The 17,228-nt window shown below is 43.5% G+C and overlaps 1 protein-coding gene across 3 annotated transcripts in view; it reads left to right on the top strand.

The window, feature by feature from the left end:
• LOC106580410 (ceramide transfer protein) overlaps window positions 1-17,101 on the top strand; it is a 37,213-nt gene extending 20,112 nt beyond the window's left edge. For 2 of the 3 annotated variants that reach the window (XM_082966347.1, XM_014161434.3), the window contains 13 exons: window positions 2,283-2,418; window positions 2,697-2,786; window positions 3,092-3,249; window positions 8,671-8,763; window positions 9,128-9,214; window positions 9,466-9,558; window positions 12,130-12,201; window positions 13,788-13,883; window positions 14,114-14,246; window positions 14,379-14,449; window positions 14,559-14,687; window positions 14,827-14,956; window positions 15,251-17,101. In XM_082966347.1, the coding sequence (XP_082822473.1) occupies window positions 2,283-2,418; window positions 2,697-2,786; window positions 3,092-3,249; window positions 8,671-8,763; window positions 9,128-9,214; window positions 9,466-9,558; window positions 12,130-12,201; window positions 13,788-13,883; window positions 14,114-14,246; window positions 14,379-14,449; window positions 14,559-14,687; window positions 14,827-14,956; window positions 15,251-15,378 (1,416 nt within the window). In that variant the 3' untranslated portion in view covers window positions 15,379-17,101. The remainder of the gene's footprint in view (window positions 1-2,282; window positions 2,419-2,696; window positions 2,787-3,091; window positions 3,250-8,670; window positions 8,764-9,127; window positions 9,215-9,465; window positions 9,559-12,129; window positions 12,202-13,787; window positions 13,884-14,113; window positions 14,247-14,378; window positions 14,450-14,558; window positions 14,688-14,826; window positions 14,957-15,250) is intronic. The other variant, XM_082966348.1, reaches the window with a different exon arrangement.
• Window positions 17,102-17,228: the final 127 nt, after the last annotated feature.

Below are 17,228 nucleotides of genomic sequence, written 5' to 3'. Positions count from 1 at the left end.
CTAGTTTCTTATGACAGATGTTTTTAGTTTTTAGGGGTGCAACTGCATCTAGGGTATTGCGCAAGGTTAAATTGAGTTCCTCGGTTAGGTGGTTAACTGATTTCTGTCCTCTGACGTCCTTGGGTAGGCAGAGGGAGTCTGGAAGGGCATCAAGGAATCTTTGGGTTGTCTGAGAATTTATAGCACAACTTTTAATGCTCCTTGGTTGGGGTCTGAGCAGATTATTTGTTGCAATTGCAAACGCAATAAAATGGTGGTCCGATAATCCAGGATTATGAGGAAAAACATTAAGATCGACTCAGTGGGACAAAACCCACTGAGTCGATGATGGCTCCGAAAGCCTTTTGGAGTGGGTCTGTGGACTTTTCCATGTGAATGTTAAAGTCACCAAAAATGTGAATATTATCTGCTATGACTACAAGATCCAATAGGAATTCAGGGAACTCGGTGAGGAACACTGCATATGGCCCAGGAGGCCTGTAAACAGTAGCTATAAAAAGTGATTGAGTAGGCTGCATAGATTTCATGACTAGAAGCTCAAAAGACAAAAACGTCATTGTTTTTTTTTTTGGTAAATTGAAATTTGCTATCATAAATGTTAGCAACACCTCCGCCTTTGCCGGATGCACGGGGGGTATGGTCACTAGTGTAACCAGGGGGTGAGGCCTCATTTAACACAGTAAATTCATCAGGCTTAAGCCATGTTTCAGTCAGGCCAATCACATCAAGATTATGATCAGTGATTAGTTCATTGACTATAACTGCCTTGGAAGTGAGGGATCTAACATTAAGTAACCCAATTTTGAGATGTGAGGTATCACAATCTCTTTCAATAATGGCAGGAATGGAGGAGGTCTTTATACTAGTGAGATTGCTAAAGCGAACACCGCCATCTTTAATTTTGCCCAACCTAGATCGAGGCACAGACACGGTCTCAATGGGGAAAGCTGAGCTGACTACACTGACTGTGCTTGTGGCAGACTCCACTAAGCTGGCAGGCTGGCTAACAGCCTGCTGCCTGGCCTGCACCCTATTTCATTGTGGAGCTAGAGGAGTTAGAGCCCTGTCTATGTTCGTAGATAAGATGAGAGCACCCCTCCAGCTAGGATGGAGTCCGTCACTCCTCAACAGGCCAGGCTTGGTCCTGTTTGTGGGTGAGTCCCAGAAAGAGGGCCAATTATCTACAAATTCTATCTTTTGGGAGGGGCAGAACATGGAGAGACCTAAAAATAGCTGTGCAGTGTCGCTCCCCATCCAACCTGACAGAGCTTGAGAGGCTCTGCAGAGAAGAATGGGAGAAACTCCCCAAATACAGGTGTGCAAAGCTTGTAGCATCATATCCAAGAAGACTCGAGGTTGTAATAGCTGCCAAAGGTGCTTCAACAAAGTCCTGAGAAAATGGTCTGAATACTTATAAGTTTGATATTTCAGTTTTTTTTTATTACACTTTTGCAAAAATGTCTAAACCAATTTTTGCTTTGTCATTATGGGGTATTTTGTGTAGATTGAGGGGAGAAAACTATTTAATCAATTTTAGAATAAGGCTGTAACATAACAATGTGTCATAAGTCAAGGGGTCTGAATACTTTCCCGACGGCACTGTATATGCAATAAATAGAATGTTAGAGTACTAATTGGCCTTGTATACTATTCAGGCTACCTGTAATTATGCAATATGCTTTCCGCTGACCTTTTTAAAACCATTCCAAATAACAACAAATGTGTTATGATAGATTTTGATCACAATCTTTAAGACTGGAATGTTTATTTCAGATTCTGTAACATACATAGCCGTCGTTTGTCATTTCCATGATTACTTTAGAGGACAGTCTTTTCAGTATTGTCGTTTTTGTGTACAGCCTTTCCTTCGAAATGGCTATCCATATTTTGACCTAAGACTTAAAAACTCACGACTTTTGCTAATATGTTCAGTCTCCCCAAAAAGCTTGTCCATTTCATGTAACCTCTATAATGCTTTTTATTTGCTTTATTTCGCCAGCGTGCCAGAAGTCTGCTTTCTTGGTATACACCCCCACCCCCCCCCCCCCCAAGTGGAGTTTGTACATTTTATGAGCCATTTCAATTGTTATTTTGCATACCCAGGAATCACTTCTGGACAATACAGCCCCTGGAAAGATGTAGCGAGACCTTTTGTTTAATTCATTCATTACCAAGGGACAAACCTTAACTTGGTGCAGACGTACCGTTGATTCCCAATGCATGGTTGTTTATGTTAAGATCTAACAGTGAACCCGTGTGTTTGTGTGTTGTTGGACCTGAAGGGCCACAGCCTGCCGGAGAAGCTGGCGGAGATGGAGACGTTCAGAGACATCCTCTGCAGACAGGTGGACACGCTGCAGAAGTACTTTGATGGCTGCGCAGATAGCGTCTCCAAGGACGAGTTCCAGAGAGACAGAGGTAGACCTAATGTAGCTGGTTAACGTGGAGGGAGAGGGACCCCAGGAAGAGTAGCTTCTGCACAAGCTAATGGGGATCAAAATAAACAAATAAGCTAACATGGAGGGAGAGGGACAGTCAGAGGTACTGAAGAATACCTGGAAGGGGCTTTGGGGGCTTTCTGTGGGTTTTACAGTTCCATATTGAACTGGCCATGTAAACTGTAAAAACCACACTGGCCACAGAACATGAAATGGCAACCCAGGTAGATCAATGATGGAGTCTTGTCTCCTTTCCAGTGGTGGAGGAGGATGAAGACGACTTTCCCACAAGCACACGGCCCGATGGCGACTGCCTTTACAACAACAACAGCGGCAGCAAAGAGAAGCGTGAGGATCAGTGTGTAAATTCACACTTATACTATTACTAAAGTTGCTACTGCTTGTAGCAATATGAGTGTTTGTGTCCTTGAGCAAGGCACTTGACCCCTAAAATAGCTCCAGGGGCGCTGCGCTGTAGATAACACTGCGATCCTCCCAAATGTGTGTTTGTGTTGAATATGTGTGTTGTGGAAGCAGATCAGAAAACAAATACTAGTTTCATCACCCCTAAAGCACAGTTATGTGTAGAATGGTGGCATGTGACATTGGAACCATGTCATCTAACAGTGTCTCTCTCTCTCTCTCTCTCCCAGTGTTTCCCCCTGCTAATCCTAAGGGCATGAATGGGATCGACTTTAAGGGCGAGGCCATCACGTTTAAGGCCACTACAGCTGGGATCCTGTCCACCCTCTCCCACTGCATCGAACTCATGGTGAAGAGAGAGGACAGCTGGCAGAAGAGACTTGACAAGGTATGGCACAGCCTACTGCTGTCACAGCTAATCACAAGTCTTCTTTAGCTACCAACAGGGTCATTCAACCCCTCACCTCTCTCATGGGACACTTCCCCAGTCAGGTTGTTGTTGCAGAAGAGTACGAGTTATCATTTTTAATGGAACATGGCTGGTAAAATAGAAGTGGACTGGTGTGTTTATGGTTTAAGCCAGTGAGAGGAGACAGTACACAACTCCTGGTTCAGCAGAGGTGTTGTCTAACCAGAGGTGGCAGATCCAGTCTAATGTGTGGAGGTGATTGGTGCATCTGGTCACCTCAATGCCCCACCCCGCCTTAATTGGCTTAGTTTCATTATGCCTGACTGTTGTGTGTGGAAAGAATCTCCCTCAGGTAGTAAGTCCAACAGTTGTGCAATAGGCATGTAAAACATTTAGAAACATTCAACTCTTCAGGGAAGATAATGCAAACTCACTATTCTATTAGAACTATTAAAACATGGCTAGATTGACATTCTGTCTGAAAGAACTTTGTAATGACGGCACTTGTTAAACACCTTTCAAGACAATCCTGCTTTTGAAGGTAGAGGGTTCTTCTCATTTTCATCATGTGAAATAAACCACACTTCATCTGCATTTCCGTAAAGTCACATTTGAATGGTTTAATTGTTTAATTGTTTGAATGGTTTAGTGGCGATTTGAGTGGATTAAGAATTGAGAATTTCCTATGTAGATACTGCAGTCCGTAGGTATTCACCTCCCTACCTTGCGTCAGACACATGACAAAGCTTCACATCCTTACTCTGCTCAGCTGTTGAAAACCAGTTCTTCCATTTTTTTTCCAAGGCAAGTTGCCCAACCCAAGAAAGGGAGGTAGGAGTAGCCTGCAGTTGGTTTCGACTACCAGCGTGGCTGGGTGTGTGTATCTTGAGTGTAGCCTATGTTGATCAGGGCGAGAGCGTCACAGGACAGGACACACACTCCAACACACAAACTGGAGTAAGTTGTAGGATGACTACTCGGACATCGTGGTACCTTCTGTCTTCCTGGAAGCCCTCGCTACATAAGAGGGCCGACATACTGAAAAACGAAAGCCAGAGATGGATCCCACTACAGACTTGCAGCCGCTTCTTTACAGTACGTATTATAGTGTAAGCGTTGGTTGAAGTAAATCAACTTGATTGGAGGTACACCACACTCCCAGCCTCTCGTTTTGAGCCATCCGGCCGTTACCGAGAACCACATACCAGAATTTAACAGGCTTGTTAGCAATTGAGCTTTAAGAGTATTTTCTGCGCATACATTGCATAACTTGTATCAGTCGGATTGACTACGTTTGTAGGCGCAACAGTTTTAATTTATTTATCGCTCTCACATGCTCATTTTATGTCCCTTAAGAACCAACGATGTGCTACCTTTTTTGTAGCATTTCTGACAATGCTAAAATTGGGACCAACAACTCGTTTGCTGCAGAGCTAGCTAACACCAGGCACATGAGAAGCAAGACCAACCTTGATTTCCCTAAAATACTTTTCATAGCAGGTTAGGAGAGCATTTTCGCTAACCCTTACCCTTTCTTAACCTAATTCTCCTACAGATACTGATAGGATCAAAAGAAAAGCAGCACTGCTCTTGGCTCAGCGCTCTCCATTCAAATCTTACCTTAACATTAGATACTGACAATGGTTGAGCTCCTAGAAAGAAATGATCAAATATTGAGGAAGGTTATTCTAATGCTTAGGGTATGCACTAAATTGAATATTTGTCACATCATTGCACACATTGTTAGCCCTACACTACGAAAATAGAACTCAATTCATTTAAATGTGATTGAAATACAGTATATAGGCCTACTGTATTTCTTTCAATGCAGTCATCTGTTTTCATTTGAAGCAGCGTTTTATCCTTTGCTTGTTTATAACAATTCCAAAGACATTGGCAACTTTGTATTGTAGTCAACTTCAGAATGAAGTTATCGGCGGTCACAGAGCGACAGATAAAATAAATGTTTGTTTAGCTGAGATCTTCTGTGTGTAACTCCTTCAAGACTGTTGGAAAAGCATTCCTCTTGAAGCTGGTTGAGAGTGCCAAGAGTGTGCAAAGCTTTGAATAATCTTTGAATAATCTTTGAATACTTAGAATAATCTCAGATATAAAATATATTTTCATTTGTTTAACACTTTTTTTTTGGTTACTACATGATTCCATATGTGTTATTTCATAGTTTATGTCTTCACTATTATTCTACAATGCAGAAAATAGTCAAAATAAACCCTGGAATGAGTAGGTGTGTCAACTTTTGACTGGTACTGCATATACCCTTCAAATGAATGGATTCAGCTATTTCAGCCACACCCGTTGCTGACGGGTGTATAAAATCGAGCACACAGCCATGCTACTCTCGCTCTGTGAGCTTGTGTGGTCTACCACTTTGTGGTTGAGCCGGTGTTGCTCCTAAACGTTTCTACTTTACAAGAACAGCACTTACAGTTGACCTGGGCAGCTCTAACAGGGCAGACATTTGACGAACTGACTTGTTGGAAAGGTCGCATCCTATGATGGTGCCATGTTGAAAGTCATTGAGCTCTTCTGTACAGGCCATTCTACTGCCTATGTTTGTCTATGGAGATTGCATGGCCGTGTGCTCAATTTTATACACCTGTCAGCAACGGGTGTTGCTGAAATAGCCGAATTCACTCATTTGAAGGGGTGTCAACATACTTTTGGCCATGTAGTGTAGCTACTGTAGTAGGTCAAAGCTGTGTGCTGGAAAACCTTAGTAGAGCATTGGTGGAGTAGGTATTGTGGTGATCATGTGAATTTCTTTCTGCTTCAGACCAATGGCTACTTCTCACTTAGCTTTTTTTCTTTAATAGGCCTAGGTCTCAGCGATGGCTGCTTCCAACACACCACAGCAGATTGGAATACGCTCTAAATGGAAACCAAAACTGACTGTTGTACCTCAGTTCTCCTTCCCTCCTTTTTTTCTAGTCAATATTTGGACTTGTATTTGGATCAATTTCCACTATGTTGTAGTTGTTTGATAATGGGGTTTAGTCACTAGTTTGACAGATCTGTTAGTTGGAATTTGAGTTAGTTTCAAGTTGGAGATTATCCTAATCCAAAGGTGTACTGTCTTTCTATCCTTAGTCATTACAATTGTAATGGACCTGTGGTAGAGATGTAGGCAGCAGCACCGTTCAGTAGTGTCCTGTTCCATCTTGTAAAAGTTTGTTTTTAATCCTGTGTGACATTTAATCTGCTTCATGGTGTTATTGGAATTCTGTGTCTTTTTTAAGTAGGTGTGCCTACTGTTCCGTTTGTTGTGGATTTCATTGTGCGAAGCGGCACGTCCTTCTCTTTGTACTTTGTGACAGCTCTCAAGCCAGTCAGCCAGGTTTATTGAACCTAAGTGGGGCATCATGAGCAAGGAAGCACCTCCCTCCTGCTACCTGAAGACGAGTCTTAGAGGTTGCCAGACAAAGGCCAGCCTCATTTGTCTTGAGTCAGTTTAATGGGACTGGAATTTAAACTATTTTGAGCAGAGTGCTCTAGCGTAGAATACTGCATAGAATCGGCTTGCCTTTTTCCTCCAAGCATAACGATGGTCATTATGGCCAAACAGTTATATTTTTGTTTCATCAGATCAGAGGACATTTCTCCAAAAAGTACGATCTTTGTCCCCATGTGCAGTTGCAAACCGTAGTCTTTCTTTTTTTATGGCGGGTTTGGCGCAGTGCCTTCTTCCTAGCTGAGCGGCCTTTCAGGTTATGTCGATATAGGACTTGTTTTACTGTGGATATAGATACTTTTGTACCTGTTTCCTCCAGCATCTTCACAAGGTCCTTTGCTGCTGTTCTGGGATTGATTTGCACCTTTCACACCAAAGTACGTTCATCTCTAGTAGACAGAACATGTCTCCTTCCTGAGCGGTATGATGGCTGCGTGGTTCCATGGTGTTTATACTTGCGTACTATTGTTTGTACAGATGAACGTGGTAACTTCAGGCGTTTGGAAATTGCTCCCAATGATGAACCAGACTTGTGGAGGTCAAAAAAAATAATATATATATATAAAAAAAAAGAAAATCCTGAGTTCTTGGCTGATTTCTTTTGATTTTCCTATGATGTCAAGCAAAGAGGCACTGAGTTTGAAGGTAGGCCTTGAAATACATTCACAGATGCACCTCCAATTGACTCAAATGCTGTCAATTAGCCTATCAGAAGCTTCTAAAGCCATGACATCATTTTCTGGAATTTTCCAAGCATTTAAAGGCAGTCAATTTAGTGTATGTAAACTTCTGACCCACTGGAATTGTGATACAGTGAAATAATCTGTCTGTAAACAATTGTTGGAAAAATGACTTGTGTCATGCACAAAGTAGATGTCCTAACCGACTTGCCAGAACTATAGTTTGTTAACAATACATTTGTGGAGTGGTTGAAAAACAAGTTTTAATGACTCCAACCTAAGTGTATGTAAACTTCCGACTTCAACTGTGTGTGTGTATATATATATATATATGAGATCATTTTTTTACGTTTTACCCTTCGTTGCAACTCCTGTACGGACTCGGGAGAGGCGAAGGTCGAGAGCCATGCATCCTCTGAAACACGTCCCTGCCAAGCCACAGTGCTTCTTCACACACTGCTCGCTTAACCCGGAAGCCAGCCGCACCAATGTGTTGGAGGAAACACCGTACGCCTGGCAACCGTGTCAGTGTGCACTGCGCCCGGACTGCCGCAGGAGTCGCTAGAGTGCGATGGGACAAGGACATCTCGGCTGGAACAAACCATCCCCTAACCCGGACGACCCTGGGCCAATTGTGCGCCGCCTCATGGGTCTCCCGGTTGCGGCCGGCTGTGATACAGCCCGGGATCGAACCCAGATCTGTAGTAACGCTTCAAGCACTGTGATGGAGTGCTTTAGAAACAAATGTATAAATTTAACAGAAGACTCATCAGGGTCTGCAACCCCACTCACCATCATGACTACATTATGTTTAAACTGATGGAGGAACAGATGTGCAGGAAGAGAGAGAGAAACAGGCGAGTGAGGACTGATAGGGGATGCGGCAGGCTGATTACTGCTGCCACATGATATGCTCATGAAAGTCAAGTGAACATTATTTGACCAGCGGATATGAGACTAGTAGCTGTTGCTTAAATTCAACTGAATTTCTTTATTTTTTTTGGAAGACTTAACGTTTTATAACAGGCGCCAGAAGGTTCTTTTAGATCGGTATGGCTGAAAATTGTGGTAGCGTAATATGAAACGGTACCATGATATTCGAAAAAGTATCATGACGTTTTTGTACCATGTTTCCAGTATACTGTTGAAACACATTGAGAGTTAGATTTGAGATGGCGAGTTCTTACCACAAGCGTATAGCCTCTTCATGAACAATATTCCTTCCAGTTGACCCATTGACTGTGTGTTCAGGAGCTGGAGAAGAGGAGAAGGGTGGAGGATGCCTACAAGTCGGCCTTGAGTGAACTGAAGAAGAAATCTCACTATGGAGGCCCCGACTACGAGGTAAGAGTTACAAACCTTTCAAACTGCCAAAACTGTCCTGACACTCCCACCTGTAGTGACGATAAATACTGTAACCAATCCACATGAGTTATCATAGGTATCTGACTTAGTAATGACTCAGGAAGTGAGAAGAGACAAGAATGCTAAATATTTATTTCCACTTGCTTATGAGTATAGATACTATAAAATTGACATTATAAGCTCATGGTTATGCCATTGTATTAGTCATAGTGGGTATATACCAGTCAGATTGCGGGGCATTGATTCCTGTTGCATGACATTGGTTTAGCTACTAGATTGTACATCCTGGAAACAGTACATCTGTCGTAATGAGTTGTACCTTGTCATGGTGTTGTTTCTACAGGAGGGTCCTAATAGCCTCATAAATGAGGATGAGTTCTTTGATGCGGTGGAAGCTGCCCTGGACAGACAAGACAAGATAGAGGAGCAGGTACGTTACAATTTTACTCTGCTCGCTAGTTCCCACCTGCCGGCATTCTGTATAGATCTGAAGCGTCTGTGTGGCGGATTTTCCTCCTTGCATAACAAAGAGAACAAAGAGATGTCCTTTCCTTTCAGATCTAGAATCTAGATATTGGACCTACAGGTGTGATCGTTTTGGGATTAGACAACTGAGTGTATTATGAGAGCGTATTGTGAGAATAATTAGAGTTGTCTGTGGTGTTGTGTGTACCTTCTCAGTGTCAGTCAGACAAGGTGAGGAAACCTAGACTGACCCCAGTCCCTCCTGGAGACACATACTCCACCATTGGAACCCACCGCTTCGCCGAACAGGTACACACACAAACATAGGGTTTGACGATTATTGAAATTCGGGTAACAAATAATTGTCATTTATATAGGCTGGGTTTCTGTATAGCACTTTGACATCGGCTGATGTAAAAAGGGCTTTATAAATCAATTTGATGGATGTACAGTGCATTCGGAAAGTATTCAGATCCCTTGACTTTTTCAACATTATTATGTTACAACCTTATTCTAAAATTGATTACATAGTGTTTTCCCCTTTATCAATCTACACACAATACCTCAATGACAAAGCAAAAACAGGTTTTTAGAAATATTACATTTACATAAGTATTCAGACCCTTTACTCAGTACTTTGTTGAAGCACGTTTGGCAGCGATTTACAGCCTCAAGTCTTCTTGGGTATGATGCTACAAGCTTGGCATACCTGTATTTGTGGAGTTTCTCCCATTCTTCTCTGCAGATCCTCTCAAGCTCTGTCAGGTTGGATGGGGAGCGTCGCTGCACAGCTATTTTCAGGTCTCTCCAGAGATGTTCGATCGGGTTCAAGTCCGGGCTCTGGCTGGGCCACTCAAGGACATTCACAGACTTGTCCCGAAGCCACTCCTGTGTTGTCTTGGCTGTGTGCTTAGGGTTGTTGGAAGGTGAACCTTCGGCCCAGTCTGAGGTCCTGAGTGCTCTGGAGCAGGTTTTCATCAAGGAGCTCTCTGTACTTTGCTTTGTTTGTTTTTATCTTTCCCTCGATCCTGACTATTCTCCCAGTCCCTGTCTCTGAAAAACATCCCCACAGCATGATGCTGCCACCACCATGCTTCACCCTAGGGATGGTGCCAGGTTTCCTCCAGATGTGACATTTGGCATTCAGGCCAAAGAGTTCAATCTTGGCTTCATCAGACCGGAGACTCTTGTTTCTCATGGGCTGTCATGTGCCTTTTACTGAAGAGTGGCTTCCATCTGGCCACTCTACCATAAAGGCCTGATTGGTGGAGTGCTTCAGAGGTGGTTGTCATTCTGGAAGGTTCTCCCATCTCCACAGAGGAACTCTGGAGCTCTGTCAGAGTGACCATCGGGTTCTAGGTCACCTCCCTGACCAATGCCCTTCTCCCCCGATTGCTCAGTTTGGCCGGGCGGCCAACTCTAGGAAGAGTCTTGGTGGTTCCAAACTTCTTCCATTTAAGAATGATGGAGGCCACTGTTCTTGGGGACCTTCAATGCTGTAGAATTTTTGGTACTCTTTCCTAGAAACTGTGCCTTGACACAATCCTGTCTCGGAGCTCTGTGGACAATTCCTATGACCTCATACCTTGGTTTTTGTTCTGACATGCACGGTCAAATGTGGGACCTTTATAAAGACAGGTGTGTACCTTTCCAAATCATGTCCAATCAATTGAATTGACCACAGGTGGACTCCAATCAAGTTGTAGAAACACCTCATGGATGATCAATGGAAACAGGATGCACCTGAGCTCATTATGTGGGTGAGCGGTTTGCTGATGTCAACGTTGTGAACAGTGTGTCCATGGTGGCATACTCATACAGACATGTCACCCATTGAGCATGTTTGGGATGCTCTGGATCAACGTGTGTGACAGCGTGTTCCACTTTCCGCCAATATCCAGTAATTTTGCACAGCCATTGAAGAGGAAGGGGACAACATTCCACAGGCCACAATCAACAGCCTGATCAACTATGCGAAGGAGATGTCGCGCTGCATGAGGCAAATGGTGGTCACTGGATTTCCCGATCCACGGCCCAAACTTTTAAAAAATGATCTGTGATCAACAGATGCATGTCTGTATTCCCAGTCATGTGAAATCCATAGATTAGGGCCTAATTTATTTAAATTGACTGATTTCCTTATGTGAACATAAAGACACCACCATAAAACAACCTGTCAGGAGAGCAGAGACACGCACGCAAGAGAGTAAGTAGATCAGCAAGAATACCCATGTTGGAGAGTCCCAAACCAGCATACATCCATCCACACACATGATCTCGGGTGTCTCTCTTATGTAGCCTACAGATGAGATCAGAAGGCTCCAATAGTACTGGCAGGTTTGTTACAGTGAAACAGCTTCATAGTGAGAGGAAAGGAATTTAGAGACAAACCATAACAACTGAACTCTTGGAGTTTTGATACATGCTGACTATGGCATGTGCTGTATGTATCGGTGACGGTCATATTTGTGTGTGTAGGTAGGGCTGGCACAATTATTGTATAACCGATAATTATGGATGACAACTGAACTACTGGAAAAGAAAAAAAAATACAGTATAAATGCTACATGCAACAATTTCAAAGATTTTACCTAGTTACAGTGATCTCTCGTAATGATTTAGTCTGTTTGATTTGCGTAATCCCTTTCATGTAGTGAAGGGTGGTAATCCCTCTCTGTTCATCTTTCATGTGTGGCACGCCTGGTCTCATTCCCTGGATCTTTCTCTACCTTTCCCCTCTTTCACTCACCTGTTTTATTTCTCTTTCTCTCTCCGTTTGTCCTCTTTCTCTCCCCCTACCTCCCCTTTCTCTTTCCTCATTCCTATCTCACACTTCCCCCCCCCACACTCTTTCTCCCATCCTCCCCCTCTGCTGCAAAGCCCCATAGCTACTCTTCCCTGTCCTCCGTTGCACTAGTCAGCGCCTCAGATGTTCACAGATTCAGCGTGCAGGTACCGTATGTGTTGAGAACAGAGCGCCACCTGCCTCCTGGGAATGCACATTACACTGCACTCTACTGGCTGAGACTGACTGCATGTGAATGACTAGGAACTGTAATACATACATTGATCTTGACTGTGTTTACCTTCTTCCACACTGTCTGATGACCTGTCCTTTAACCCATTATGTCGTTCCATCTCTTTATGATGCACTCATGTGTTCCCTTCCCTCCCTCCGAAACCTGTCTTTACACTGTCCAGAGCTGCCCTGAATGGATCCATTTTCATCAACATTCCACTTGCACAATCATTAGGAGTCGAATTTATCAATGCACACAGTTAGGCAAGCTGCGCTACAAGGCAGCTTAGATACAATAATTCAATAAAACTATGCAACAACATAATTATGTAGATTTAACTATAGACCTTTTTTGGAACGTAAACAAACTCATTTCGAATGCCCCACTATACATCCTGCTAGCTAGCTGCCCCAGAGAACTCAACTTGTCAAAAAAAGAAAGTAAGCAAAGTCTACTTATAAAGACGGAAACGGTCTTACATGTAGCTTAGTGTATGGAGAAGTCCCATACACTGACTAAGCTACAGGTAAGCCCGATTTCCCCGAGTGGCACAGCATCTCAGTGCTAGAGGGGTCCCGACAGACCCTGGTTTGATCCCGGGCTGTATCACAACCGGTCGTCCCATAGGGCGGCGCACAATTGGCTCAGCGTCGTCCTGGTTAGGGGAAGGTTTGACCGGGGTAATGCACAACTCATTCACAATAATACTCAAAGTAGGCATAGTAATAGACATTTAGTCTTTCACTGTCAAATATTTAGGTAGGCATAGTTATAAATTGTTTATTTGTTCTGAATATACAGGATAGTTTACATAGCACAATTAAATAGTAGCCATACATACATTAATGGCAGTGTAGTACAATACATGGAATACTTGTACAGTGGTGCAATTGAGACAACAGCAGTGTAGAGATGTGCAGAGTCATCTTGTGACAATAACATGGAGGGAATAGATACTTTATTGTCCATTGCTTATAATGGGAAATGTACCTTCTGCTTTTCCCAACACCCTGCTTTGTAGCACCCCTGGGTGAAGAGCAATTGTGGGGGGTTAAGTGCTTTGCTCAAGGGCACTCAAGGGCACCAGCGATGGGACAAGACTGTAACTACCAACTGGATATCACAAAATTGGGGAGAAAAAGGGGTAAAAAACAAAAGTCTGTGTTTCCTTGAGGAGCTATGTGCCTGTATTCAGTTAGCCACAGCATTAACAAGAGTAAAGCTGAGACCAGGCCCCTGATCACCACCCATTGTTTGTTTGGTCTGAGCTGAGCTCAGCAGATGCTACAATGCATGACTGGATTCCTGTTGTAACCCCTTTCTCCCTCTCTTCCTCTCCCCCTTTTCCCTCCCATGTTCTCTGCATGAGCAGGCATGGACCCCAGTGTACTGAATATACTGTAGCTTACATTCTCCCTGACAGTGATGCTCTGTCTCCTAATAACAGCCTGTAGTACAGACTGTTACAGTAAAATACAGTGACTCAAGGCCCTGCTACATGTGATGTGTCTGTCTCAGGTGGAGGAGGTGGTCCAGAATCACATGACTTACTCCCTGCAGGACATGGGTGGAGACGCCAACTGGCAGCTGGTGGTGGAGGAGGGTGAGATGAAGGTGAGGATGAGGATATAGACAACCATAACTAGATACTACAGTAGACACACTGTCCCCTGCATGCCTAGTATAGAAGACTATACCTACAGTGATGAGTTTAACATGCTCCGCTCTGCTCACTCACACTGTAAACAGTGCAGTGTGTATGGGTCCAATATGGCTGCTGTAGGTTTGAATGGGTCCAATATGGGTCTATAATGGCTAATGCATGTGACTGTCTGCTATCTCAGGTATACAGGAGAGAGGTGGAGGAGAACGGCATCGTCCTGGACCCTCTGAAGGCCACCCATGCAGTGAAGGGTGTGACAGGACACGAGTTGTGCCACTACTTCTGGGACACGGACGTACGCAACGACTGGGAGAGTGAGTCTATCTTCATCCATCATCATCAGATTATTTTTAGACTAGAGTCATCATTTTATTTTGTTACTTTGCACACAATCAATGTCTTGAATTGTTGTTGATTTGTCTAGTCTTGGTCTGTTTCTCTTCCAGCCACCATTGAAAACTTCAACGTGGTGGAGACGCTCTCAGACAATGCTGTTATAGTCTACCAGACACACAAGGTAATCATACCTCTGGAGTTCAGGTTCACCCTAGTGTGTCAGGCTCTTGTACATGTGGGTTGCCTTGGGACTGGTCATGTTTGACTGACAGCCAATGGTTGTGTTTCAGAGAGTATGGCCCGCCTCTCAGAGGGACGTTCTCTACCTATCAGCTATCAGGAAGATCCTGGCGACCAATGAGAGTGACCCAGACACGTGGCTGGTCTGCAACTTCTCTGTGGATCATGACAACGCCCAGGTGAGTTCCACAGACACAAAGGGCTTATTGCCATACATGCTCTTAATATATGATAGCATAGAGCTAGGGATCAATGTTGAATTGGAAGGGGGGATGGATACTGCTCTTACCTTCTCATCAACTCCCTTTCTTTCTGTAGCTCACCAACCGGTGTGTCCGTGCCAAAATCAACGTGGCCATGATCTGCCAGACCCTTGTGAGCCCTCCAGAGGGCAACAAAGAGATCAGCAGGGACAACATCCTCTGTAAGATCACCTACGTGGCCAACGGTGAGTCCAGCAGCCCAAGTTCTCTTTCAGGTCCCCACTAGGTGAGGACTTCAAGGTTGTCATATGAGCCTGGTCAAGTTTATCCACCTACATGTCAGGGTTTTTTTTCTCCTGTTTTCTTCTATGTACAAATACAAGCTGCTCTTGTATTTGGAGCTTTATGGCAGAGCTTTGTGTGGGTGGATAATGGAAGTTAAATGTTGATTAATGGTTTGGTATAGTGATTCTATCACACCATGTAGGCTCACTGTTTGTATGTGTATATATAGTGACTGAGTGGTTGTTTTTCCCTAGTGAATCCTGGAGGCTGGGCCCCTGCCTCAGTCCTCAGAGCTGTGGCCAAGAGGGAGTACCCCAAGTTCCTCAAACGCTTCACCGGCTACGTCCAGGAGAAGACCAGTGGGAAACCCATCCTCTTTTAAACCTCTACAGGTAGCAGCGAACTCAAACCCATTCTTAAAGGCTCTGCATGGTCAATCTGCATATGCAATGGCCGTACAGCATTTACTGTGATACGGCCTCTCTAGAAGTCAGGGCATTCATACTTCTTGCGCTTCGCAGATCTGTTGTCAAGGAAGTGAGTTTGTTTATACAGGACCTCCCGTCCCCACCTACCATCACCCAATCATGTCAATGTGGAGCTATACGGAGCCCTCCGCATTGTTACATAAATTGGGAGGTGCACAGCGTCGCTGTACGGAGCTCGATTTGGCCTCTGGAGTTTCTGCAATTGGGTCACAGCCTCCATACGCCGCCTCCAGACAGCATTGTTGGATCAAGCATAAATCAGCTATTATCCTCACAGGCACAAGCCTAAAGACATCTATATAGACCATAGATATTTAATTACACTCTACCACACAAGTACAGTTAAATCAGATCAATGTTGAGTGTCATGAGTTTTTTTTGTTAACTTTCCATCTCCTTTTCTCTCAAGCGGAACACATTTTGTCCTGAAGAGACGGCTACATTTCCGATCATTCAAGGGGTTCCCACAGATACATTACCCATTCATCCGTCAAACTATATTACCCATAATAAAATATCCGTATCAAATGAGTAGAAACTGGTTTAGGGCTTTATTCTACCAGTAGTTGCTAGCCACCTGAGACACAAAACAACCACACATCGTCAAACTGTCCATGGATATGTATTTGTATATAAATTCAAGAATTTCTATGGCAATATTTTGAATCAATTTTTTTGCTTTTTGTAAATTGTTTTGTACATTTCCGACTATACTTTGTTTGCATTAACCACTGATTGTTTTCATGCTGCTAATTTTACTACAAAAAGAATGCAAGGAGACAGACGGAGCAGTGTGTTGAGTATGGCTAGCCTTCGTCGTCTCCTTGTGACGACCTGCCCTGGAGTCTAAAGCTTTGTACACAATTTCTAGATCTGTAGATCATTATACAGTAGCTGTTTAGGAACACTATGGATGTATTGTACAGAGACAGTTTACCAGTGTATGTAATGTTAAGGATGTTGGCAAACTGGAGGAACTACATAACTAGTCTGTTTTGAAAGTAAGGTGATCTTGATGACAACGAACTGAATGTATGGTATAGATAAGATTGAAGTCATTTGTTGAATGTGACCCATAAACACTAAGGTATCAATTGTTGGTATCCACCACCCCCCCCCCCCCCCCCCATGTGCACGTAACATACAGCTATATGGCTGATGTACAGTCTACCACAGCGTTGGGTGTTCAGATGGACCGCTTCAAAGGCTTTGAGGCCATTTTTTTTCACATCCCTTGTTAACCTGTCATAATGCCTTAAACACCAGAACGAGCCCTGAAAGAAGTCTGTTACAGTATCATACGACCAGAGACGCTACACTGGGGTCAGCATTTCACATGATTTCTTACCTCATTTTTATTTCAGTTTACTTTCATTTAAAATTGTGATTTTGCCATCAACAAGGCTGTCAATCCTCCACTCGAGGGGTCATAGAATCCATGGGGAAACAACATTGCCATGACATCAGCTGCAGAATGCATTAAGCCTTTCATTTTGTCTGAGGAATTGACACGCTTTGTATATTTCTGTTCTACGTCTGAAGTGTTATCATTTGCTCTAAATGTAATGCAATTGGGCAATGTTCTGTAAATTAAAATTGTTACACTACAGAAATGAAGACTTAAATTTCTACTTAGTCATTACTCTACAGCAGTTGTGAGGATGATGTGGCAGTGTGCTGGACCCTCTTCTACATGAGGGAAATGGAGAGTACTGCAATGAGGTTTTAAAAAAAACAAAGCATC

This window comes from Salmo salar, chromosome 20, assembly GCF_965601325.2.
Source record: "Salmo salar chromosome 20, fSalSal1, whole genome shotgun sequence".
Lineage (NCBI taxonomy): Eukaryota > Metazoa > Chordata > Actinopteri > Salmoniformes > Salmonidae > Salmo > Salmo salar.
This window is presented reverse-complemented; position numbering and strand designations above follow the sequence as displayed.